Source organism: Penicillium malachiteum (assembly GCF_028827825.1).
Source record: "Penicillium malachiteum strain IBT 17515 chromosome Unknown utg000001l:1.0-8184562.0:1.0-8186909.0, whole genome shotgun sequence".
NCBI classification, from domain to species: Eukaryota; Fungi; Ascomycota; class Eurotiomycetes; order Eurotiales; family Aspergillaceae; genus Penicillium; species Penicillium malachiteum.
The window spans coordinates 5,529,206-5,554,339 of record NW_026643094.1 but is presented as its reverse complement, the minus strand read 5'-3'; the positions used below and the strand labels follow the sequence as shown (position 1 = coordinate 5,554,339).

The following is a 25,134-nucleotide window of genomic DNA, read 5'->3' as shown; positions in this document are numbered from 1 at the left end:
AAATGAAGGTTCCAGGCAAGGGGCGGTAGAACATTTGAAGACTAGTCAATCCCCCCCGGTATCAATAATTGACCAGCAGACTGGTGCAATAATACATGCCCACTGGCAGGTGGTGTTGCAACTCCGTGGGTGGAGCTCAGATCCAACTCAACGTTGAATGTGTACCTCCGTATTCCGTAGTCCGTCCCCTGTCCGGGCTGTCCCCCACGGGACAATATCCAACCAAGCTAGACAAGAATCTCGGAAAAATCAGATCCACGGCTTATTCCCCCCTGTTTATTGAATTCTATGCATTTTCCCGAGGTAGAAAATAACACCCCCGCAAAGCCGATAGCAAAGCCGATACCTCCACCAAAACGGTTTCTCAACTGCACGAGGCATCAAGCCACACGAAGCTACAAAGAAACCAACAAGTTCCAGAACCACTCTAGAAGGCCGATCTTATATTGTATTGCTGTGGCTGGAATAGCTTCCGCCAACGCCCGAATCCCAATGCCAGCCTAGAATCGTGTCCATTTCGCTTATCATTGCTTTCGCTGATGGTGCCTGCATTGAAATAAATTAACTTGCGCGGCAGCTACTGATCCAAGACATATCATTGGAATTTTTGACTGGGAAGAACAAGGGTAGGTTAACCCACTTAACCCACAAGAGGCTTGTTAAACCTGTGGCTTGAAATTTCGGATAATATACCACATGCAGGAAACCGGGTCTACGCCGTACAAGATCCCTGTCGGTGAGATAACATGAGTCTAGGATTGGAAGCAACTCCGGTTCATATCATCGCCATGATGAGGCCACCCAAACGATGATGAATGGCAGGGGATACCCATGCTCATCGGATTGCCTTGTCCATTGCCTCATTTTGTATGGAACACAATTAAGTGGATGATTATTTGATGATGATCCATCACGAGACTGTACCTCGTGATGTTTTTGTTATGTAAATGCCCAGGTGTTTTTCAATGTTTTACAAAGAATACCATTGACGAATGGTAACATAGCTTCTCCACACGGAGTAATGACCTAATAAAGGGACCGGCTAGCAACTACCTATTTGATGAAAAATAAAATATCATATTGAAAAGACCAGATCAATTCGGCATCATAGTTCCGGAACTATCAATTTGAATTGAGTTCAGAAGTCGGGGAAGTTAACTCCCACGTTTCATACGCAATTCTAAACTTTACTTTGACTAGTGCCCAATCTGCCATATAATCACTCATAGTTAATTCAAAATAGGCACTCTCTAGAGATTGGGAATACCCCGTCCCTGGTACGATATCAGGCACCCATGACTCTATTCCCTGTCAATTTACTTAATGCCGTTGGCTAGTGCCGGTGACAATGGTATGAGGGACGGAACCGTTAGGAAACTTCATCTCCACCCCGGCACATGCACTTGTGGAAGGAGCCATGCGTCCAGATATCTTGATTGTGTTCGAAATATTTCGGAGCACATCCTTGCAATGGAAAAACTTACGATGATGCCGAGGATTTTCTATTCTCGCGAAATGTTCTCACCAGGGAAATCAGGAAAAATCATGAATCTCCACTAGTGTCTAGTGGAATGGAAATAGCCCCGTTTGGCACGGACAATGGTTCATGTGGATCGGAGATCGTTTGGTTTGGTTGCGGGGTACAAGACGTTTCCAAGGTTAGAGCGTCTGCCATGTGAGAGTATTTTTTGATATATGGGCTCTTATTTGGAAAAGGTTCACAAGTTCCATGGAACGCTGACGGCTCCATTGAGTCTAGATGGTGATGTTCGAACATCACTCGACCTTGAGAACAATAAAGCTAGGCTCAATAATGAGACCGTGCGAGTCAGTACCAGTTAGCGATGCACATGTCGCCAGATGAATGACGATTGTTCGGTTAAGTCGGGATTATGCCGTGCAAACTCGAAACTTGGAAGTTCTAAATATTGGAGTAAATGAATATACCGTGCAGTAGACTGCATGGTCGACTGGGGCAAAAATCAAGATTTGTCTCAAATCTATGTCAAGCTAGCAAAAAGACTGTGGATCGTATTCCAATATTTGGGATACATAGGCATACCACTTGCGAACTCATCCAAATATTCGTTCTACATATACACATGGGCACCAGTGCAGAGCCCCCACATGTTCAGGTGTGTATGGGGTCTAGCAGGATGATACACATGTGGTTCTCAACTGCTAAACTCAACACTACTTAGGTAGTAGTACTACATAGTGCCGTGGAGCTACAGAAAATCTTGAACTTGAACCCGACTACTATTGACCAACTTGAATAAGTTGACCTCGGGAGCAATAGTACCTTCTACCTAGTAGATAGTAACAAGCCTGACATTGAAGTATGTTTAAAAAATACTATTCAAATCCATGTTCTCGGCTCCAACCTGAAGTCACAACATTCGAAGGTAAAGCAACATGATCACCGTTCGAAGCAATCACAATCAATTCCATTCCCACTGGCACCTGTACATGTGGGCACGAGTTTCAGCATCAAATAGTACCTAGGAGGTATGATTAGTCTATGTATGATTGCCAGCCCTGGAGCGCTTGAGTGTATCAAAAACTTCTGAATATTCTAAACATATATTAGGATAAATAAAACCTGAATCTTGATAATGACACCACCCGTGAACCGTGACATGTGCAACTTCAAATGTCCCAAGGTTGAAGCCAGTGCCTTGAAAGATGATTTTTCAAATGTTGAATCTGTCTTCCAACATTGAACATTTGAAGGTTTGTGAACCACATCATCCGAGTCATGATAATTTGCACTTGATCAACTTTGGCTGCCACTGGCAGTGCTTAAGTATTGCCAGTGAAGTTACTACATAGTAAAAATTTGAAATTGAACCCGAATGGACTGATGTACTAGTCCTTGAGCCCGGATATCCAGATAGATCCACCGTGGCGACTCAGATGACGAATATATGTTGATAATATGCAGTACTAGTAGCTATAAATTTAGAAATTTAACAGCTCGAAGTGACCCTGTAACTTGAACTTGGCACGCACGAGCTTTGTGTTCAGGTTTCTGTTCATGTTTAAGTCACCAGTTGACATATGTGATTAGTATCCCACATGGTTTTATCTACGCCGTGCTATTCAAGTTAACATGATGTTTTAATTTCAATATTGAAGTACTGTATATTAGGTATAATATCAACTGGTACTTAGAGTGTATTACTACTAGTATTCAATGCAAATCTCGACTGCTGATATAAAATATATCCACTGTACTATCCACTTTTAGATGAAAGGATTCTTTATTCTCATACTACATCAGACCAAAGCCCCGGTCTCTTCAACGTCTAAACAACTCCCTCGCAAAGATCAAGTAACCTGGAACCAGTTGACACAAGCATAAACTAATGCCCCCGGGCCGAGCCTCGGCCAATTCGCCACCGCAACTTGAATTTTCCTGTTCCTTGCAGACCCGGTTATTACAGTACAGGTCGCAGGAACCACAATCCCCGTCATCACAAGGCGCACCCAACCAGATGGATTTCCAGTCCCAAGCGGGCTTTATCCTGCCGCTCGGGCACCTCTCATCCAATCGCGGACACCTATGTGCCCCTGTGTATCCGGTGCGTCGGGCTCTCCGATGATCCTGATCATCAAGGTCTTTCATCCCAGCCTCCCTCCCCCCTTTTTCCTGTTTGATTGCTATGGTCGTAATTCTGTTATTTTTTCCATTTTTTTTTTAGCGAGGCTTATGTACATATATTAAGACCTCGTGGAAGGTGGGGCTCTCTAACCTTGATGTGCGATTCCTTCGGGGAAATACTCCGTACATACCGCTACTTTTGAGTTCTACTCCATAAATCTGCCTATACATTGACGCAGTGCAAATCATTTATTTTCCTTTACTCTCCACTCCTTCTCCAGGACTCTCATGTATGAAGAGGCAAACAAAAGGCAAGGAAAGTCTGCACTGGCAGGAGGTCCATCAAATTCGATAGGTCATTCATAGACTCGGTGGAGATACCAAGTCACTAGTATCTTCATCGAGTCAGCTAGTCTCCGCTCTCTGAACAACCGGCGTTAGACGTTGAACCTTGTACGAATTATACCCCGAATTTTGTTTCGCACCACCCCCTTTAGGCACCTGGGGGGTGTCCACCCCTTCGAGAAAATTCCGCGGAAGCACATCCGGGGGAAACTACATTCGATAGATCGAAACATCATAATTTCAAAAAAAGGGCCCGAATGCGCAACATTGAGAGGTCAAAATACACATCTCAATTGATGTACATATGCATGTGTACAGGGCGTACGGAGGAAATATCTGTTTTCCGCGAACCCCCCCTGCATATATCCCAAAGTGATCCCGGGAGAGGACATCCGCGAGTCATCCATGAATAATTTCCATCCAAGGGATAAGACATGACGGTGAAGAAAGAGTCATGTTCTCCGTAGAATGATCCACAATGCCACGTACACGGCAGCAATCCTTAGAATTATAATCCTTGTTTCATGATATCAGACTCGTGTGCTCGATATTTGGGTCAGAGACGGACATGACGGGAGTGAACCATGGACCGGATGGTGTTCCCCGGACCGAACCTCCTTGTTTGTCACGATCCGAGGGACGATCATTAAGGAACCATTATACACAGAATGTTCAATTTTTGTTGGTCGTCAATGATAGGTGCTCAAGGATGCGTCTATTGATATTAGGATTTGCAGGTCGATAGTTATACTCCAGTGTGGCAAATGGATACTCCACAGAGTACGTATACGGGGCTGAGAATCAGATATGAGCTTCAAGGTGGGAGATGGAGGGGAAGCTTTTTTTTCGCCTCAAGGTCTAATATTCCCTAGCTGAACTAACTGAAAATAGTAGTTAGCTGCCGGAGGCAAATTTTACATATTGGATCGCATAAAAAAACAAAAAAAAAAGATCACGGAGTTTGGATGATCATTTTCATGATTGATTGTGTGCCGAGTCCAGGCCCTTCCGCACGGGACGGCACAGGTAGCAAACGAACGGGTGAACGGACAGATCAAATTTTTTCGAAGGGGTAATATTCATCCCTACAGACTCGGAGAGGAGATCTGGCGAATCGAAATGCAGAGGTTAGACACATACCGACAGAAGAATGAACAAAGAGATCCGGTCTCAACTGCAAGGTAGCAAGATTAAGACTCGGAATCGGAATCTTTCCTGACTTCAAAGTTAATCAAGAGCAAAGCGAAAGAATCCACACACACCAAAGCTAGTGGAACCCACACCAACTCGGAGGTCGCTTCTAGGGTATCGGGAAGTTGGGGGGGCATTTCAAACGCCCCAGTCTTTAGCGAAAGTATAAAAGGGATATTGCTAGCGCGCACAATGGAGAATCAAGGAAGAGGGAAATCCAAAAATTTCATGAAATCCATGAAATTCAAGTTCGAGGTGGGACCTGCATCTAAAGATCCTGGGCAGCCATGTGCTTTTGAAGCGGTGAGACCAGACTCGTAGGATCTAATCTAGGGTACTAAGAGTAAGGTTGCTATAACTAAGTGGGAATAGTTACAAAATGCAGAGTGACGCGACTTCTCACCGACATATACGGCACGAGACCGCAATATCCTTGGGTAGACGGGCTAGAGCGAGAAAAAGAGAAATTCCAGACCCAGACCCAGACCGTCCTGGCGTGGGGCGCTGGATCCCCCCCTCTCTGTCCCCTCAGTAGTAGTTGTCGGGACGATGGGATCCATAGTGCCTCAGGCGCGGGCTGCCGGATGGCATTAGTTCAGGGGCCGGCGCCGGGGAAGAGCTTCCTGAGAATTCCTGCAACGGGACTGGTGGGGGCTTGTCGGCAGAGATACGAAAGTGAAAGTGCATAGGTCCTTGTGAGCTAGGCGAAGTTCAGGATGGAGGTGGTCTCAGTTTTGGCAATGACTGGGTCGGAATTGATCCCTTCGAATTATTTGAATGTAAGTTTTTTTTTTTTCTTTCTTTCTTTTTTTTCGCTCTATGTAATCCCATGTTTTTAATTGCTTTTGTCTAATTTCTTAAGATAAGCACCATTACTAGGACTCAATAGATTAATCTATTGTAAAGATAGTAACCAACACTATCCATTACCTGCGTACTCGGTACAAAGTATAACAACCATCTAAATAGTCTTGGAGAATGGAATGTCGATACATTTTTCAAATCATAAATTAGATTAGACAAGGGATCGAGAATGGTGGATCAACTGGTTGATTTTAGTAACAAAAGTACATCAGATTCATTGGGCGGTCAAGTCACCGCTCCCATGCATCGCGTCGTCATGTTCCTTTCCTTGTTCCTGCTTGGGTCGAGAACGTTGAAACTGGGTCGGACCGCTGCATCGGGAAGTGGATCGGACCATTATTGAAATCCTGTATACTTCTGATCAAATCAAGGGCGAAGAGCTTCCAAGGTTGCTCATATCCCCTCCAGGGCTTCTGTTTAATCTCCAAATTGGGGGTTTACTACTAATCTTGTTAGAAACCGCCTGTTCCCCCACTATTCCGATTAGGCGAATTATAGCCTAAGGCTCCAGGAGAAGGTTCGCTGAGTCTTCGATGATCATCCGGAAACTCCGAACAGGTTCACTTTCCAGTTCGGCATTTCTTTTTCTTTGATTAGTGGAAATAAGTTTTGGAGGGGCTCATCAAAAGATTGAAATCAAGGGGTCATAAATGCAGGTTCGATAGAGAAAAAATGTACGTTTGGTCGGATAGTTTAAAACATTTCTTTTTTATATTATTCATGGCAAACATATTGAGATACATTCAATTTGATAGGTCCATCATTCGAGGGGTTAAGGGAGGGGTGAATATGTACTTTTTTTTTTCTCCTTCTCTCTCCCTCTCACTTTTTTCCCGTCTTACCTCATAATCATTGCTGATCTTCCATTTCTATACCATCCTGGGCTGCATCGCGTTTCTCCACCCGGAGGGGCCTCGCCAGACGCGTTTCCCAAGTAACCGCGTCGGTCCTCCGCGTCGCAGCGGATCTTCTCGCGACGATGCAGTGCCCCACGGAGGGGACCCGGGAATTTACGACACGGGTTTTGTGCGGTGTACACTGGCCAGCACACTCCGAGCTAACCATTCATTCCTACGGAAGTACTACCGTGTGTTCCATGGTGGACCCCGAGAAAGCCGGGCTAGCTGGACTAGAATAGAAACAAACGGTCTAACGAGGTGTATCACTTTTTTTAATCCTTGTAGAAATATACTGAACTTGAACAGGGTTTGATGTATAGAAAGAGGGGCAGAACGCATAAGTCTTACCCTAAAGAGAAAAAGAAAGGTCAAAATCAGATGATGGTATCCTAATCCAAAGCGCCGATTCGTTCAGTTTTTGTATGCAGATCGCCCTGCCGTTCTAGCAGGTGATGTCTCGAGGGGCGCTGGTTAAACACCACGTCGCACAGACATGATCTGGTGGTGTCGTACATTTTGTAGGGAAAAAAAGTGTGGTGTATAAGACTCGTGACCTGTATAAATAAGAAGAAATCGAGCTAGTATGAAGTACGTATAACTTCTGTAAAATAAAACAAAGCCCCTCAAAGGCGTGGCACAGCTCAACCGCCACAGAGCGGGGCAAGTCTAAGGGAGATTCTGGACCAGTCAAGTCCAATACAAAAGTACGGCGAACCCGTTGGGTGATCTGTCATTTAGGTGCATTTCATGGTAAGTGGATGTGGCGTATCAGACTAGGATCCTTGATTTTCAAAGGGAAAAGAAATATCAGTCAAATCTTTGCGAACCAGACCGATCCGTGAGTGGATTGATCGACTAAGGCGGGCTGCAACTACTGACGACGGCGCCCCGCGGATAGAAATGATCCGATCGAGGCTATTCTAGCGTTGTCCCGGAGTTGTAGCTGACTGTCCCCGTTCAATAGGGTCTAATTTGTCTAATTTGTACTCGTCTTTTTTTGGATGTCAGATCAGCACCACGGGGTAGATATGTGGGAAATTAGATATTGTATCCCTGTCTCATTCTCAACCCACCCGATTGTCCTCTCGGAACTGTGTAACGATTGATACCCAGATACCCGATCAGCCGAATCTAATGATAGTGCCGATCGGAGGGGTTTGGATGAGAGAGAGAGAGGGGGGTAGGGGTTATGAACCATGGTTATGATATCAAAGTTCTAGATTAGTTTATGTAGTATGACAACTTGATGAAATGCCGGAATTTACTTCTTAATAGGTATGTAAGTTGCAGGGCTACTTCTTCTATAACATGATTGCATCGCTGTGGGTGTGCCACGATCGAGACACTAAATCGCCTCACATGCCAGCCACACATATTCCCTTCACACTTTTGAACGAATAAGAAAAATAAGACAAAATTCATGTCCGACTGCATAATTCTATACTATGGGTCTTTTTTGTTCGATTTTATTTGGGCTGAGCGAGGGGCCACACTGCATCGGCCCACTCATGACAAGCCCTCGCAGCAGACAGCGGTGATAATCCCACTTTCTTTTTTTTTCATTTTGCATTTTTTTGGATCGCTTGGATATTGCTTTTTTTACATCATAGGGTTTGAATTTTTTATTTTTTATTTTTTTTTCGAACACATCAGAGTAGTTCGTGTTTTATCTTCTTCATAGATGAGATAGATGTTTAAATTTGCAAAGTTTGAATGAGTATTAATGGTTCCGATCCTCTAGATATCGAGATGTCCCCCCTTCATAGAGTGAAATGTAAACGTTCGGCGGAACCGAAATGATGGGTTTCAAAGGAAACCGCAATTTGAGAGCCACTTTTTTAATTCATTTTATTTTATTTTATATTTATTTTATTCGATTTTGGCGATCGAGTAAGCGTAAAAGGGGGTCTTAGGATGTGGTGATATAAGAGTGCGTGGCCGAGAAGAGGCTGGGAATTATACAGTACCTTGTTTACGTGCACGGCTGTCAGGTGTTCGAGTCGCATTAAATTGATGCCTGGATCGGGGAGAGAAAGTTGACCGCTCAAAACACAGATTACGCATGTATTGTAATATTTACTAATCTAGTCTCCCAAATATCAGACATTGCAATATACACTAGATCCTGATAATAAAGGTTGATAAAAGAAATGAGATATATTGAGATTATATGGAGCTTGCCATAAGTTGCGCAGTCTCTTCAATCTTCATACTTGCTATTCATATGGCAATCAATGAACTTAGTCTATTCAATTTTGCCCTGTGACGTAGTATACAGTCGAGTCCCGGTAGTTACAAGAACGATCAGATGAAAGATGAGATGCTTTTTCCGCCACGCCAGAGAAATCAGTTCAAGTTGCCATTTGCAAGAAAAAGTACTGGGAGGTTTGAAGCAAACATATAGTACTAGACTGAGGAAGGTGGGGGTAGAGACCTCTAAAGTGACTTCTTTGAATCAAGAGGAAGAGTGCATTTCATGCAGACCTAACTCATTCAAAGATATCAAGCCAGGTTTGGTAAATGTTCCCCTCCATAGCTATATCTATTTACAATTGAAATCTTTAACGCAATGCAGCCCCAGAGATTTACCCAAAGAGCAATTCAATATAGATATTGAATAGATAGTCCTAATGAGCCCACCTGCCCAGTGTATACTTCCGTCTCATAATACTGTATTTTTCATTTCTGCCAGTTCAAAATTCAGGCATCTCCGGCTCGCCGATCCCTTCCCCATCTAATCCGCGCGTCCATCACGACCAAAATTACGGTAACAAAACCTGGGGGCACAAAGTAAATTACCTATATTCAGTGTCGTGACAATAAATCCAAGACTTCCCTTCCCCCCCTCTTTTCAATATCCCCTCCTTCTTTCTCTCCTCCCACTTCTCCTCCTCCCACCTCTTCAACATACCCCTCACCGCGGTGCTTAACGCTCATCCGCCTTTCTTTTCGAGCGTTCTCTTTTTTTGTTTTCTTCCGTGGCTGGACACCCACTTTCGCCTTTGTTACAAAATCCGCGACCCCCCACATACAAGGAATGATCAGATATCCCAACGACTTCCTGTCGTCATCACGTTTACAAAACCGGTGTGAGCTCACCCAAGGAACCATACCACAGTCGTCGACTTCCTTATTTGCCTGAGACGACCCGTCTAAAATACACACATGGCTCCCTCAGCTCCCGGGACGGCCAGCAACTCGCCGGCCAAGAAGACTTCAGCGCCCGAGAAGAAATACAAGTGCCAATTCTGCAATCGTGCGTTCAGTCGCAGTGAACATCGCAGCAGACATGAGCGGTCTCGTAAGTTGGATTTCGAGTTTTTCAAGTCTCACCAACTCCTGCCCTTCGGCCCCCTCCACTCTCATTCTGTTCTCATTCCGCCCCTCCTCAAAACTAACAATTTTTCCCCTCTTCAACAGATACTAAAGAACGCCCCTTCAAATGCTTAAAATGCCGAAGCACTTTCGTTCGTCGTGATCTTTTGTTGCGCCATGATCGAACTGTACATGCTAAGGATGGCGGAATTCCCCTGGTCGCAGAGGGCCGCAGACGTGGTGGAGGGGTTCAGAAATCTACAACTTCTGCCCCCTCCAAACCTTCGATCACCATTGATCCGGCGACGCTGGAACAGATCGAAGCAAGCAGTGATGGTATGGTCGACCTTGAAACTGCAGCCATGTTGATGACAGATTTCCAACATAAGGCTGCAGCAGCAGCGACTGGTCAGGTTTCCGAGCGCTCCGAATCACTATCCCCTGCCCACGGCTCCTTCGAGCCTTACCTTTCCGGCAACGCAACCTTGCCTCAGATGCCCTGGGATACTCTCGCCTCGCCCGCCGAACCTGGCTCGATGCCCACCCTCGTCGACCGTCACGGCCTCGTCGGAGATGTGCTCTTGTCGAACTCGCTTCCCATGTCTGGAAACTCGACCCCGAACGCGTTATCCCCCTACCCTTCCATGACTGGACCCGTTAGCCCCGTAAATTACCGTCGCTCGCCAGGTCCCAGCCAAGCGTTGACCCTTCCCAAGGCTCCCCAACTCGCGAATGAGATGGAGCGCAATCAGGTTGTTGAACGCGTCCAGGGAGCAGACACTTTGGGTGCTTTGCCTGATAACTTCCAGATGCCTGGCACAGCGGCATTGAACCGGTACCTGTCCACATACTTTAACTTGTACCACCCTCATTTGCCATTCTTGCACCAGCAATCGTTTAACCCTGCTACCGTATCTGCTCCTCTATTGCTAGCAGTTCTCTCCATTGGCGCTCTGTACACTTTCGAGCGCGAGCACGCTTTCTTGCTCCATGTCGGCTCCAAGGTTTTGGTCAACCAGTTCCTGCAACATAAGGATAACTTCGATTCCCGCAAGTGCCCTCTTTGGTTGATGCAGAGCACTCTGCTGAACATGGTCTTTGAAAGCTGGAGTGGTGATCCTAAGGGTCTCGAGTGGACCTGCTCCATCAAGAGTCTACTCGCCAACATGGTCGCTGGCAACCGATACCAGCTCAAGCTCCGAACCGACGCTCGTCAGGGCATTTACCCTTCGCGTGCAGAGTGGATCGAGGACGAGTCGTGTCGCCGCACTTACTTCGCTGTGTACATCTTCTTCGGCATGTTGACCCTCACCTTCAACCACACTCCTGCGATGAGCTTCGACGAGTTCGACAACCTTGAGCTTCCTTCTTCCGAGTCTCTTTGGAACTTGGATGCATCAGATGAGGAGAGCTGGCGTCGCACTTCCAATTCCAGCACCCTGACTGTCCGCGAGGCTCACGACTTCCTCTTCCAGGGCGAGCAGACCCGGTACAGTGCCTTCGCTACTCGCGTTCTCATCAACGCCCTGTTCTTGCAAGTGTGGAACCACAAGCGTAGCTTTGAGGCTCTACAAGATGTCGTTACTGAGTACAAACTTCGTCTCGCTCTCGAGACCTGGGAGAGCTCCCTGGATGTGTGTGAGCCTGAGACCATCGTTGTCCCACTCAGCACTCCCCAGAAGGGCCACCCCTTGATCTTCAACTCGATGGCCGTCTACCGCAACACCCGCGCCCGCCTGGAAGTTGACCTGAAGTCCATCCAGGAGGCCATGCGGTACCACTCTTCTTATGAGGTGGCTGCTGCCATGACTGTCGCTCGTGAGAAGGTCAAGCGCTCTCAGGAGATGAACAAGGTTGTTCAGCAATGCTTCGAGTGCATTGAGATTGCCGCTATTCAGGGCATCAACTGGGTTGCGAAGACCTCCGCCACTAACTGGAGTGTTGAGCATCCTCTCTGCGGTCTGGATCTGATGGTCATCCTGAGTCTCTGGCTCTACCGCCTGGAACATGACGACGAGCCAGCGACTGAGGCTGAACTAGCCATCTACAATAAGGTGCGAAACTTGTTTGATGATGATGCCATCGACGCATTTGGAAAGCTCAGCTCTACCGTGGCCCGTGTATGGGGTAACATCCTAGACGGTGTGGTTGTCTGGGGGTAAGTCTTTCAATCCTACTCCACATATTCCTGCTACTTGATAACTAACAATTTCCTCACAGAATCACCAAGTTGATGGGCGAATCATTCAAGCTTCACTCCCAGGCCCTGGTCGGCTATGAAGATTCTTTACGTGTCGGAAAGGATCAGCCGATCCACGCTGTTCCACCCAAGTCTCTGGCTAGTGTGGGCACTGCGTACTGATCTCTATTTTTTACACCATTCTCCACTCTCCTTCACTACTTTTTACTGATCTTTGCATCTCTGAACTTTTTACGTCTTTCGGGCTTTCTTACTCTCATTTGTTGGACGTTTTCATTGGGACACATGGGAAAAATCCGGAATAGGTACACTAATGGGCAGGCGGGGTGTTTTATGGCTATGGGAATACTTCGCCGTCAATCTGCCTCATGGTGTGATTCCTGACTTTTTTTCTTGCTATTATTTGGGTTGCATCTTTCCCCTGATCTGTCTTTGCACCAGGGAGTCCGGTGTGGTGTTTATCTGCTTTGGTTCCCTCTTGACACCTGGCTGGTCCTGTGTGTTCTCTCGCACTCGATGGAGTTTTATTTGTTTTTCTCCTTAGCCCCTAATCGTGCCCCTTCGTCCACCTGCTTTTTGATCTCTTGATACCTTTTGAAATTTTCTGCGTTTTATCTCTGCGTGCGGCTGCCTTTATTTTCTGTTGCTTTTCATTGCTTCTTTTCCACCATGCTCATGCTCATCATTCTTCATATGCTTCTTGTGGTTGGAGTTTACTCGACCGCTGTATTGATGTTAATTGCATCTCTTTTGCTCCCCGCCTTATCTGCTGTTCTTTTTTTTATATATTCTCAGAAAGTTGTTTCCGTTCAGCATTGCCTGCATTTTGGTTTCATCTGCACATCTTTTATTTTTGTTCTCTTTTTGACGCCTTACTTTCATGTACCATACGTAATCGATGAATACAATATACCTGGCGGGGAATCAAGCTTGACCCAGTAAAATTTAGTATGTCGTAGCTTAAGATGAGATAAGACGAGGCCCTAGTGGTGCGCACTGAGTGGTCAGTTGGCGTATGTAGTAGCCGGTTGTACTTAGGTGATATGATCGATGCTTTTGCTCCAGAACCGCTATTTTCAATGCTGGCCCTATGCCATCAATGATGTCTATCTATCATTACCTAGGTAAAGTACTCCGTACACCATTATCACCAATCATACACCCAACTGCCATTCAATCATAAGAAGTTTGGAATGCCAAAGTAGTCCAAATCAATGATGCATCCAGTCCTCCTTATCATCAAAAAAACGCCTCATGGTAATGATAACCACGAAGCCCCTCCTCCGTATCAAGAAAGCGCGCATGATCTAAATAGAACCGACTCAATCTTTCGTTGAGAACTAAATTTGTCATCAATAGGTTAAACAATATCCATGGGTTTTTGTGTGGACATAATGTAAACATTCATAGTACTTGATCAAGTCTCAGGCTAATTCAATGTCGCCAGTGCCATATAGGGTCTCCATTTAACAGAAGTTTATAGCCAAGTACATAGGCACTTTTCCTAATCTCCTTGCCGTAGTATCGCGCAAAGTATAGATAGATCTTTTCTTCCTTATATACCATTCTCTTTTTCCTGCAATTTTACTAGTTAGAAGTAGAAAAGTCATGTCAAATAGCGAAGCACCTTAACAACAGCCACAGTGACGAATCGATTCACTCCCTCTCTTCTCTTTATCGGATACACATACGCGAATACACACACAAACACACTCCCGTCTCACACAATCTCTTTCAGGCAACAAAGCACAACAGACGATCGCGCTGACAATAATGACAAGCCATACCATCCCAGGGGATTGGGAAGGGCCTCCCAAAGGCTATGACTGGTACCGTGATACCAAAGTGGCCAGAACTCAGGCTGACAACCTTCCACGAGACCGAATCCGGGCCAGTCCCCTGACGAAGAAATTGACAGCCCCCAGACGATTATGAAGATTGGCAGACACAAGTTAAGGCAATCCTCGCAGGCTATGGATTGACCGACCTCATCGACGTTAAGCTCGATCGTCCGAAGACGACGGACAACCGGGGAGAAAGATGGAAAAGAATTTCCCTATCAGTGGTTGTGTGGTTGAAGCAAAGCATATCCCCGGATTTACTCAAGGAACTTGAGCAAAAGCATCGTCGATTCATTTTCGCGGATGAAGTTTTTCACGCGATTAAAACCCATATGGACTGCGCCAGTCCGCATGCAGACGCCGAGACGCTGACACAGTGGGAGAAATTGAGTGTCATTGACTTTCCAACGACTTCGAGGTTTATTGACGAGGTGCTGCTTGCAATGAAAAGACTCAACGACCGTCACATGCCCATGAATCCATATGCAGTGATCATGAAGATAATCTACGGCATCGGCATCAATGACAATGATATGAAGACACGTCTGTGCAACGATTGGGTTAGCCAGAAGAAAGACCCTAAGACATTCACGGCTCTGGACCTGGAAAACATGGTCAAACAAATCAAGCAGGAGCTTTCAGCTGAGGAACAGAATGATGTCACAATCAAACCAGAGACTGAAACTTGAACACCCAGTCAACAACTTGAAAGGCAGTCGTGTAGCCTGATACTATTGCTTCAAACGACTCCCTTCTCCTCCCTACATCCGGCTTTCGATGGAAGCTACCTAGGAGCTATGGCACTAGACCGGCAGTGGTGATACAACTGTGATCATAAATGGACCCGCGGACCGAATGAAAGACTTGAGCGTTGGAAAACATCACTTTATATGTTATTTCAAATCAATCTGCGTTCATGTGAACTTGGTGTGATTCCTATCACAATGATAAGTGCGTATGGAACTTTGGAATTGTATTCTAAAATCTCTCCTTCCATTCTAGCAATAGTCTAGTTTGCTAAGTATACCTACTTAGCTATTTTAACAGCCTTAGTCCTAGGATCCGTAAAGTCCTATCTATGACCTTAAAGGTGATCTTGTTAAAAGAAATTTAGTCTTAATCTAGGGCTTGCGAACCATTATCCATGGTCGTGAATGTCTTAGGATCTTTCTTCTGGCTAACCTTCTCTTCCAGGTAGGTAACCCCTGAAGTACCTAGATACAAAGAGGGATAGGTTACAAGCTACCTGTAGATACTACTGACTAAGTACTTAAGTATGTGAACATGGCTGTCTGAGAAGATGTGAACGCACCTAGGCAGTTATATGTGCTTATAAGTTAATCTGCTTAGGATGATATAGTGTGTGACATGTTCATTGAACCGAGCTTCCTGGCCAACAGCTTGAGTGCTGAGGACATACCTTTCCCAATTTAGCTGCTATAGTGCCAGGCGAAGCACGGTGTGAGGACTTGTCATGACCAACTTGAGATACCAGGGTAAATCAATCAATCACAGACCAAATGACTCCTACTTCCCAATAGCAACAAAAAGTCTGTCCCCAATGTCTCCAACACCAGGAACAATCATTCCTTTGTCATTAACATTCTCATCCACAGCCCCAACCCAAACCTCAACACCCTCCTCCCAAACACCCGCTGCCCTCTTCACACCCTCCTCCGACGCAAGAACACTTAACATAATCACTTTCTCAACGCCCCATTCTCGTAGAAGCTGGATTGCTGCTTCAGCGGTTGCACCTGTGGCGATAATAGGGTCCAGGAGAACAGCGAGGGTTGCAGCAGCGGAGTTTGTCGTTTCTGCCGTCGGTGAGAGGAGTGCCGGGCTAGCAGGCGAGAGATCTGTTCTATGGAAGGGAAGGTTGTTATAGTATTCTACTGGTTGGAGAGTAATTTTCTCTCGGAAGAGACCCAGATGGTAGATTGGGACAGCAGTTGGGAGGAGGGCGTTAAGGGCTGGATGTTGTTAGATATGTATGATATCGCGAACAAGAGAACCTTAGTAGAGGTTGATGAAACTGAAACTCAAGACCAACCTTCGACCATGCCCAGACCAGATCGTAGAATTGGTACCAGAGCTAGATCCGCGGGGTTGATTCCCTTTGTCTCATACTCCGCGCCAAGCGGGGTGCGGTCCTACTGAGATCAGTATTATTCTCCTTGGGTCATATTGTACATAAAGTGGTATGATACTGTGCCTGTTGTTGAGACTTTAAGACCTGTTGCAAATGCCTCGACACCGATGATTGATGCGATCTCATGGACAAGCGCTCTTGTTTCGCGGGGACTAGTGCTTGCCGAGCGGAGCTGCGAGAGCTTGGCTTGGAGGCATGGGTGGGTGGAGATGTGGATATTTGTGGGGAGGGAAGACATGATGTGCGGGGAATGAGTATGAAGGGAAGAGAGAAAATTATGAGAAGAATTTCGGGTAGAGGATGTTATTTTCTGTGGAATATTAACAGGGATGTTCCTAGAAAGCAGCTTCTACGTAGTTCATGTAGGCGAGAGGTGAGGGGTACAAGGTTATCTGTGCAACCTACTCTTATCAGAGTTGGGGAAGCCCCTCGCCATTACCATACTCTGATACTCCGAGACCATCCATGGATGTTTAATGCGACAATCATGTATGAGATTGATGATTGATTTCCACCAGAAATGCCCTAAAAATATTGCGGACTTTTTCTATCCTCTTCAGACTGACCTAAGCCAAAAGGACGCGGATACTGTACCGAGGATACCGGGCTTCATGGACCCTCATGTTCAATGGAGAGAACAGTTCAGGGTCTGGAAAGACCCATTTACTTATCATATAATCTTCAGCTATGAAATAATTGAAAACGAAATACCCAGGCGATTCACGTAAATTGCAGATAATATGCCTTTACGTAGGGGCAACAAACGTCATGATCTGGATGACACTATTCGGAATAGTTGACGTCTCTGCCGGCCGAAAATATAAAATTTACTAATTAATATCGGACCTCTGGAATATTTTTCCCCTGGCGGTCATTTTCAGAACTGTCCACTCGCAGTGGAGGATGATCTATGTTGATGATCCTTCCTTGCTGGAGACATAACGCCCGATGACCGATAGTCCTCGTCGTCGATTTAGTGATATAAGACCGAACCCCCACAACATGTGGGGATAATTTTTAATTTAATCTGGTCTCAAGCTCATCGTAACAATTATCTGATTTAAAGAAACCCCGCAAGTCAATACTCAATGCTTGATGGGTTCTGAACTTGCTTGCCATAGTCTTCAAGTTCACATAACAAGGAAAGGAAAAAGAAAAATCGTGTTATCCCAATTCTATTATACCATCAAGGTAGACAAAGCAAAATATGAACCTTGGAAATCATTAAGATAATTACGCAGACAATTGCAAGGTCTCATATAAAAGTATTATTGTAGAACCGAGAGTATTTCTGCCCCGCATTACCTTAATTGTTCTAGTCTCCGCCAGAGCCTTAACAAGGGCGATGTAGATCAATCAAGGAACAGGCAACACTAGCAGTTGTTTAATCGGATGGAACCCATATTCAGGAACTAAGACCGTCACATTTTAAAATTTTCTGCAACAGGGTCAAACGATCAGCACTTGAACTCGTCATCAATACACGACCGTGGAGAATCAAACGACGGACTGCATGCTTGCATAGCTGCTGATGCAGTCCTGCACGACGATCAGGATTACAGACTGCTTCACCTAGATCAAAAATCTCTGAATTCGGGTTTTAGTCCGAGATATTCCCCACTCTGACTCTTTTCACGCGTAACTAGAATGCGGAGCTCCTTGAGTATATTCGGACGGAGTAATGCCGTCGTGGCATGTCCCTTCGTCTTATAAGTCACAATAAAATCTGTCTGTGAAGTTTTCTTTTTCCTCTTCAGCTCGGATTTCAGTTCTCAAATCAGTCATGAAGTCAATTTTACCTCTCCTGGCTGTTCCAGCAGTTGCTGCTGCGACGAACTGCAGTATTGAAACGTTCCAAGCATACCTCGATGCAAATGGAACCAACGCTCAAGTCGTCTATGCCAGACATTATGCTGAGAATGCGACCTTTGTCAACCCCAATGTGACAGCTGTGGAAAATCCAACGGAGTTACCTGCAACCTGTGCGATCCAGGTGAATGCTACCACCGATGCTGGCACGCACTATAGCTTTGGTGTCTTCCTCCCTGACAACTGGAACGAGCGATTCTTGTAAGTATAAGTGAAATCTGACTTTAATCGTTGACTGACCAATCTTTAGCCATGCAGCTCAAGAGGGCGCAGACATCAACTGGGTGGACATGGTACGCGATGACATCTGGATGTCTTCTGCGACAAGATCGAAAACACTGACTTCTACTAGGCCGTGGGACTGCGCTACGGATTTGCGTCTGTAGCTACAGACACAGGACATTTTGGCTCTGATATGGGTGGAACCTGGTGGGAGAATCCCCAGTCAATCAATGACTGGGCCTGGAGAGCCAACCATCTCACCAGCGTAGTTGGCAAATTTCTCGTCGAGAGTTTCTATGGCCAGAAGCCCAAATATAACTACTTTGCTGGCTGTTCCACTGGTGGTCGTCAAGCCATGAAGGAATCCCAGGCATTTCCTATGGACTACGATGGGATTATTTCTGCCTGTCCAGCGTGGTGGACCACCCATCAGCAGTTGTGGAATCTCTGGCAAACTACACTCCAGGCTCCAGAGGGCTCTGAACATAGTATCCCCATGTCTATGTTTAGCGTTATTGGCGAGGAGGTGATCCGCCAATGTGATCCTCAAGACGGTCTCGTGGATGGAGTCATCTCTGATCCTCTTGGCTGCAATGTGGACTATCTCCCTCTGCTCTGCAATGGTACCCAGAACAGCAGTTGTCTTACAGGGCCCCAGCTGGATACCCTACACAAGATCTACAGCGACTGGGTTGAAGCAGACCAGACATTCGTGTACAGTCATGTAGAATACGGCAGTGAATTTATGTGGAATGAGAGTGGCAATATCGGCAATGGTAGTGTTGGCAACGAGGCCGAGCAATACTGGTACCTTCAAGAGATTCTGGGTATTTCAAACTTCACCGCATCAGACTTGAACTTGAAGCTCGTGGAATATGCCGACAAGACTGACCCGGGTAACTCCTCCGCGAATGACTTCAATCTCGCTCCCTTCTACAAGAGTGGTGCCAAACTTATTCATTACCATGGCCACTCGGATGCCACTGTGCCTCCAGGTATTGGAATTTACTTCCGTGATCAAATGGCTGCGACCGTTGCCCCGCAAGGAATTGACATTGATGAGTTTTATCGCTTTTTCATCATTCCCGGAATGGAGTAAGTAGACCCCCTGGATCCCACTATACCCTATCTAGGCTCATTTCTAATTTACTTCACAGACACTGCTCCGGGACACCTTCCACCATGAATGCACCATGGTACATTGCCGGTCCAACCCAAGCCAGCGCACTCAGCTCATCACTGTACGGTGTGCCAGGCTACAGAGACGCCAAGCATGATGTTCTCCTTGCGCTAGTGAACTGGGTTGAGAATGACACGGCGCCTGAGTATATCATTGGTTCTTTCTTCGACGACGATGAGACTTTCAGCATCACTAAGCAGCGACCTATCTGTGCTTATCCAAAACAGGCTAAGTACAAGGGCTCGGGCGATATCAATGACACTGATAACTTTGAGTGCAAGCTGCTCTTTTAAGAGTAGCATGAGCCTAGGCATGAAGTTAAAGATTCAGAGATACGATTCAAGATCTCGTTTTAACGGAGGTTTAGCTTGAAGTATCAGTCAATATTATTGAAGAGTTTCAAATCATTGAGACCCTTGGTTCATATGCCTCCAAGATTTTTCCATATGTATTATAAGTTGAGGATGAGAACTTGAAGTTGATAGTCAGTAGCACATAATCGTTTGCCTATTCATTCCCAATCCATGCAAGCATAATAATTTGAATAAGCTTTATCTTAAAGTTCATGGGGGCAATAAGAACTTGAAGCCTTCAATAGACGCGGAGTTGTACTTGCACATGTGGGTGAATTACCGAAGATTCGGTCATCATTACGATATCTGACCCTAGGTAATGTGAGCTAATTCAACCTTCAAGTTCAATTTTTGGAAGTTGTGGATTCTAGATTCTAAAAGCGGAACCCTACCCAGGCCACCTAGCTATAGCTCAGTGTAACTTCAAGCACTTGAGTATTAAATCCACTGGCTATAATGTCCGCTTCTTCGCTGTTGGTCTGCACTCAAATAGGGGAGCTGGACGATCCATGGCCTGATGATGGAACTCAATTTTCATACCTGAATGTTGAAAGATTTTTTGAACAATTAAGATCAATAGCCACCAGCTTTATTGATGAGTCACGAGCTAATGGGCCATGGATTCTGTTCACCTGTGTGGATGAACAAGCCTTGGAGTGTATCTAGAACTCCAATCATAAACTACTAAATTCATGCACTGCAATCTTCAACCCTACCAGTGACACTCTCGCCGTCAAAATTGAAAATGCTTTCACTGGATGGAGCATTGGCAATGGCTATTACAAGATGACTAGACGGAAAACTTACAGAGATGGGGCTAATTCACGAAGTCAATTTCACGGCGGCTGTCACTCACTCTCTATTTCTCTTCGACCAAGCTGGTAAGAAATTACTGAATGACATTGGAGTTGCGAGGATAGTCCGCAAGCGAGCAGACCAAACAATTCACCCATTTACGGTCCAAGCGCCAAGTTCCATGAAATGGCCTTCCGTGGTCCTCCAAGTTTCAAATTCAAGTCATAGGACTGAGATTGAAGAAGATCTACGACTTTGGATTCATAACTCAGAGAATGAGGTGCAATTTTCCATGGCGTCTTTTATAGACCCCAGATCCGGAAGCATCTCTATTGAAGAATGGAGAGTGGAGAACCAGGCGCAGACTTGGGAACGTCGGCATCCTCAATATTTTGCCCAATGTGTTCAATCAATGACGATTGAAAAGCCGCGATCCTTTAAAGGCCCTGTCATTAGGGGATCCTTCTCAATACCCTTTGACAAAGTCCTTCTTCGTGATCATACTCTAGGGTCACATGAAACCGCGTTTGAGATGAGCGAAAGTGATATCCTGCAGATTGCGGAGGAGGTTTGGCGAGTGGAATTGATCGAAGAAGCTCGCAAAGATCGCAAACAGTAGTGGCAATTCTCTATCATTTTTATGTTGATGTAGGTTTTGACGTCCTAGCCGTTCTGGAAAGCTATGGACTTCACTAGGAAGTGTCAGCTCGCGTTGGTCCTAAGAATGTAGTTTGAAGCTGGCAAGTTTGACGCAAAGATTCAGACCACTTGCACTGTTTGTTTTAGCTCTCTTTGACCCATTGAAACTTCTCCTCAGCCGAAACTCGTATGTTTGCTTATGTTTAACTCTTAGTTACTTGCATAGAATTTGGTTCCAAGGTTAACATCGGATTATCTAAGATTGATCGGATCCACATCTGGAACCCGCAGATCTCCAAATTCTCGCAACTCAAAACTGCAAACCGCCCTCCTAATGAGTTCATAATATGTCACTCCCCGAATCAAATCCAGGGGTTGAACTGCCACGAGATCCCGAAAAAGCGATTGAGCTACCATTAACCGAAACTGCGGCACCCGAGCCGGTTCAGCGAGTCCCAACTCAAAGACAAGCATGGAGCCTAGCACAAGCCGTGCCAGGCGAATCAGCCACAGCAGCACTGCAGAGTAACACCACAGCGCCCTCACCTACCGCTGCGGCCCTCTCAAAACACGCCACACACCTGTACACAATCTCTTACCTGATCTTCTTCGCTATCTTCGGTACCCTTGCGCGCCTCGGCCTCCAGGCCTTAACCTTCTACACTGGCGCGCCGGTCGTAAGCGGTGTGCTATGGGCCAATGTGGCAGGGAGCTTGGTTATGGGATTCTTAACAGAGGATAAGAACCTATTGCGCGAAGAATGGGGTGACGCGCCTATGTCCTTGACGGACAAGAACGAAAACGAGCGCAAAGAAGATGCTCTCGCCAAGCTCCAAAAACACAAGGCCGTTAAAAAGACCATCCCGCTCTACATCGGCCTTACAACTGGGTTCTGCGGCTGCTGTACCTCGTTCTCCTCTTTTATACGCGACGTCTTCCTCGCCCTGGCTAATGCCCTCCCAGACCCCTCCACAACATCCATCCCTTCCCGAAATGGTGGCTACAGCTTCATGGCGCTCATCGCCGTGATCCTCCTTACCGTTTCGCTAAGCCTTTCAGCACTGATATTCGGCGCTCATCTAGCCCTTGCACTGGGTCGGCTTACACCCACTGTACCATTCAAACTAATGCGCCGCATCGTCGACCCTGCAATGATTATATTAGGATGGGGATGTTGGCTCGGCGCCGTATTCATGTCTATCTGGCCTCCAGATAGAAACTCTGGATCTGAAACTTGGCGTGGACGCGCTATCTTCGCAATTGTCTTTGCGCCCCTCGGGTGCTTATTGCGGTTTTATGTATCATTACTACTCAACGCGCGGGTCCCTGCATTCCCGATGGGTACGTTCGCAGTTAATATGATTGGAACTGTTGTGGAAGGGATGTGCTATGATTTGCAACATGTTCGTGGACTTGGAACTGGGGTCTTGACGGGGTGTCAAGTGTTGCAGGGTGTTATGGATGGGTTCTGTGGATCAACGACGACAATCAGTACTTGGGTTGCGGAGTTGAATGGGTTGGCTAAGAGGAGACATGCCTACCTATATGGAGCTACTACTGTTGGAGCTGGACTCGGATTTATGGTGGTTATTATGGGCTCCTTGCTATGGACTCGCGGGTTTGATGAGCCTGTCTGTGGATAACACATGACTTCATCGGGATGTTATGAACTTATGATTGTATACTATGAGCCTTCACCGTGATAGTGATGCCTGGTAACTAAATAATGATTAATCTGTGATTTTCGCATGAATTCAAGCTCATTTCAGCCTTGTCCAGTGCCGGTTCCAGTGTTTAATTACCGCAATGGCCCATATATCGAAGTCGCTAGAACTTGAAGACTCCACAACTGCAGGGCTTCATTGGAATCAGCTGAGCAGACCCTCTTCTGCGCAAATAGGAGGCTAGTTTACCCGAGTACTCTTCCCTCTCAAGCGCTTGTACTGCTACTTGTGACGATCACGTAGCCCTTGTTCAATACCCATCAATGGAAGCTGATGGCTGTCCATTAATGGACAGCCTAACTACCCAGGATCATGATGATCTGACTCAGCTCCTACAGCCCTCTCTTATACTGAGTCAACTACATCTAGTCATGCTATTCGTGTCGTTGAGTGAGATTCAAAGTTCCACAATCTACTTTTAGTTTGCATACATACGCAAACTAAGGAACCATGACGCGTCACCAGCTGCCCACAGGGCTGCGGCCCACAAATCAGCTCTGTGAGAGGAAACTAGCTTCTGCATTCGTGTTCAAGCGTCCAACTACAGTGTCCCTAGGAGCAGGTATTTCCAATCGGTTTTCTAGTTGCCTAATGACATCTGGAACATCTCAGGGTCTTCCGAGGTAGATCTGTACCCCTCACTCGGTATACATCTGACTCCCATCCAGATGTCTCCTTTCCATTAGACCCAAATATCTTCATGAGAAAGTAGACATTGATCGGACTAAATAATAGTCCAATCTGAATTAAATCGGATAAGGCTGAGTTGAGTAATTTACTGTCAAAGCTTGGACTCAGATATTGGTGTTAGCTCTGGGAGAATGTAGGTAGTGGGGCCGAGTGTGGAGAGCGGATCAATAGGCAACAGTTTATACTCGGCACTGGCATTTGCAAATGTTACTAGTAATTATAGCAAAAATAGTTGGATATCACGGAAATCATTCCGAGGGAAATATTGAGGCATTTTCAGTAAATTGTCAGTAGAATATAGCCCCAGAAAGAAGAGATGGGATGGGAACCCGAGCGGCAGGGGGGAGAACATAGAACATAGAACTACAAGCTACAAGCTACCAGGTATCAATATTGAGTAAATGAAGTAGATGGTGTGAATTCTTATATATACACCGCAGAAAATCAGTCCAGGTATAGACATATACACAGGCTCAGAGGTATCATGTACAACTCTATACTCCCAAAGGGAATGCAATCGGTGCTCAAATGAAAATGAAACGGAGTCGAATAAATCGACTCCCCATGTCCGTAGACAATGGATGCAGAAGAAACAAAATCAGCAAAAAGTCGCTTGAATCGCCAAAGGTTTTGAAAAAGGTCGACGTGTCGACGAATTAAATAGAAACGGAGGATGTAAAGTCGGAGGGCGCGTATTCACGTATCGTGTCGGAGAAAGATGAAAAAAAAGGTGTGAAGAAGTTGAAGAGAAGAGAAGAAAAAAAGGTAGAAGTAGCCTTTCCTGGGTAGTCCGTTTACCCTAGCATTACAGCTGCTAGAGCTGTACAGGTTAACCCGATGGCCATCCCGATCCATGGGGTCTGTCCTAAGGAGCCTTCACTGCGCGCTTGGAGAACATTTCTAGTACTGAGCTGACCAATTGTAGAGTCTTCTGATTCTGTGATAGGAAGAAGGTGGTCTCGGGGTGCGTCTTGTATTGATGCGGCATGAGCGCGAAGTGTAAGATCGGGAGAGATGTTGGCGCGTGAATGCGATTCGGCGAGAATAGCCGGCGCGAGAGCGATAAGAAGAATCGCCGGCCTCATTGTGAGAATATGTGTAAATGAACCCTTCTTTCTCTATGAATACTCGTGGAAAGGAAATCGTGGAGGGGTTGAACGCGCGAAACAAGCAACGCCAAGCAGTGCGGGTCGTGGGTTCTCAGGGTTTGAGTTGGCGAGGCAACAGTTTTTTTTTTTTTGTGACGTGTAG

General features: G+C 45.9%; 6 protein-coding genes across 6 annotated transcripts; 4 read left to right on the top strand and 2 right to left on the bottom strand.

Annotated features, from left to right (window-relative positions):
- Nucleotides 1–10,068: 10,068 nt before the first annotated feature.
- N7483_002070 (Zinc finger C2H2) lies at nucleotides 10,069–12,580 on the top strand (the record flags this gene model as incomplete). Its single annotated transcript, XM_057085507.1, has 3 exons — nucleotides 10,069–10,204; nucleotides 10,324–12,376; nucleotides 12,439–12,580. 3 exons carry the CDS (start codon nucleotides 10,069–10,071, stop codon nucleotides 12,578–12,580), a joined length of 2,331 nt encoding a protein of 776 aa, XP_056951656.1.
- A 1,611-nt stretch (nucleotides 12,581–14,191) lies between these two features.
- Nucleotides 14,192–14,948, top strand: N7483_002069 (uncharacterized protein; the record flags this gene model as incomplete). Its single annotated transcript, XM_057085506.1, has 2 exons — nucleotides 14,192–14,312; nucleotides 14,344–14,948. 2 exons carry the CDS (start codon nucleotides 14,192–14,194, stop codon nucleotides 14,946–14,948), a joined length of 726 nt encoding a protein of 241 aa, XP_056951655.1.
- Nucleotides 14,949–15,786: 838 nt separating this feature from the next.
- On the bottom strand, nucleotides 15,787–16,649 carry N7483_002068 (uracil phosphoribosyltransferase; the record flags this gene model as incomplete). Its single annotated transcript, XM_057085505.1, has 3 exons — nucleotides 15,787–16,232; nucleotides 16,313–16,412; nucleotides 16,470–16,649. 3 exons carry the CDS (start codon nucleotides 16,647–16,649, stop codon nucleotides 15,787–15,789), a joined length of 726 nt encoding a protein of 241 aa, XP_056951654.1.
- Nucleotides 16,650–18,194: 1,545 nt separating this feature from the next.
- N7483_002067 (uncharacterized protein) lies at nucleotides 18,195–19,975 on the top strand (the record flags this gene model as incomplete). Its single annotated transcript, XM_057085504.1, has 4 exons — nucleotides 18,195–18,481; nucleotides 18,531–18,573; nucleotides 18,633–19,597; nucleotides 19,660–19,975. The coding sequence occupies 4 exons, from the start codon at nucleotides 18,195–18,197 to the stop codon at nucleotides 19,973–19,975; spliced, it is 1,611 nt and encodes a 536-aa protein (XP_056951653.1).
- Nucleotides 19,976–21,816: 1,841 nt separating this feature from the next.
- On the top strand, nucleotides 21,817–23,112 carry N7483_002066 (FluC/FEX family fluoride channel; the record flags this gene model as incomplete). The annotated part of the gene is made up of 1 exon (XM_057085503.1): nucleotides 21,817–23,112. One exon carries the CDS (start codon nucleotides 21,817–21,819, stop codon nucleotides 23,110–23,112), a length of 1,296 nt encoding a protein of 431 aa, XP_056951652.1.
- Nucleotides 23,113–24,677: 1,565 nt separating this feature from the next.
- N7483_002065 (uncharacterized protein) lies at nucleotides 24,678–24,968 on the bottom strand (the record flags this gene model as incomplete). The annotated part of the gene is made up of 1 exon (XM_057085502.1): nucleotides 24,678–24,968. One exon carries the CDS (start codon nucleotides 24,966–24,968, stop codon nucleotides 24,678–24,680), a length of 291 nt encoding a protein of 96 aa, XP_056951651.1.
- Between the last annotated feature and the right edge of the window lie 166 nt (nucleotides 24,969–25,134).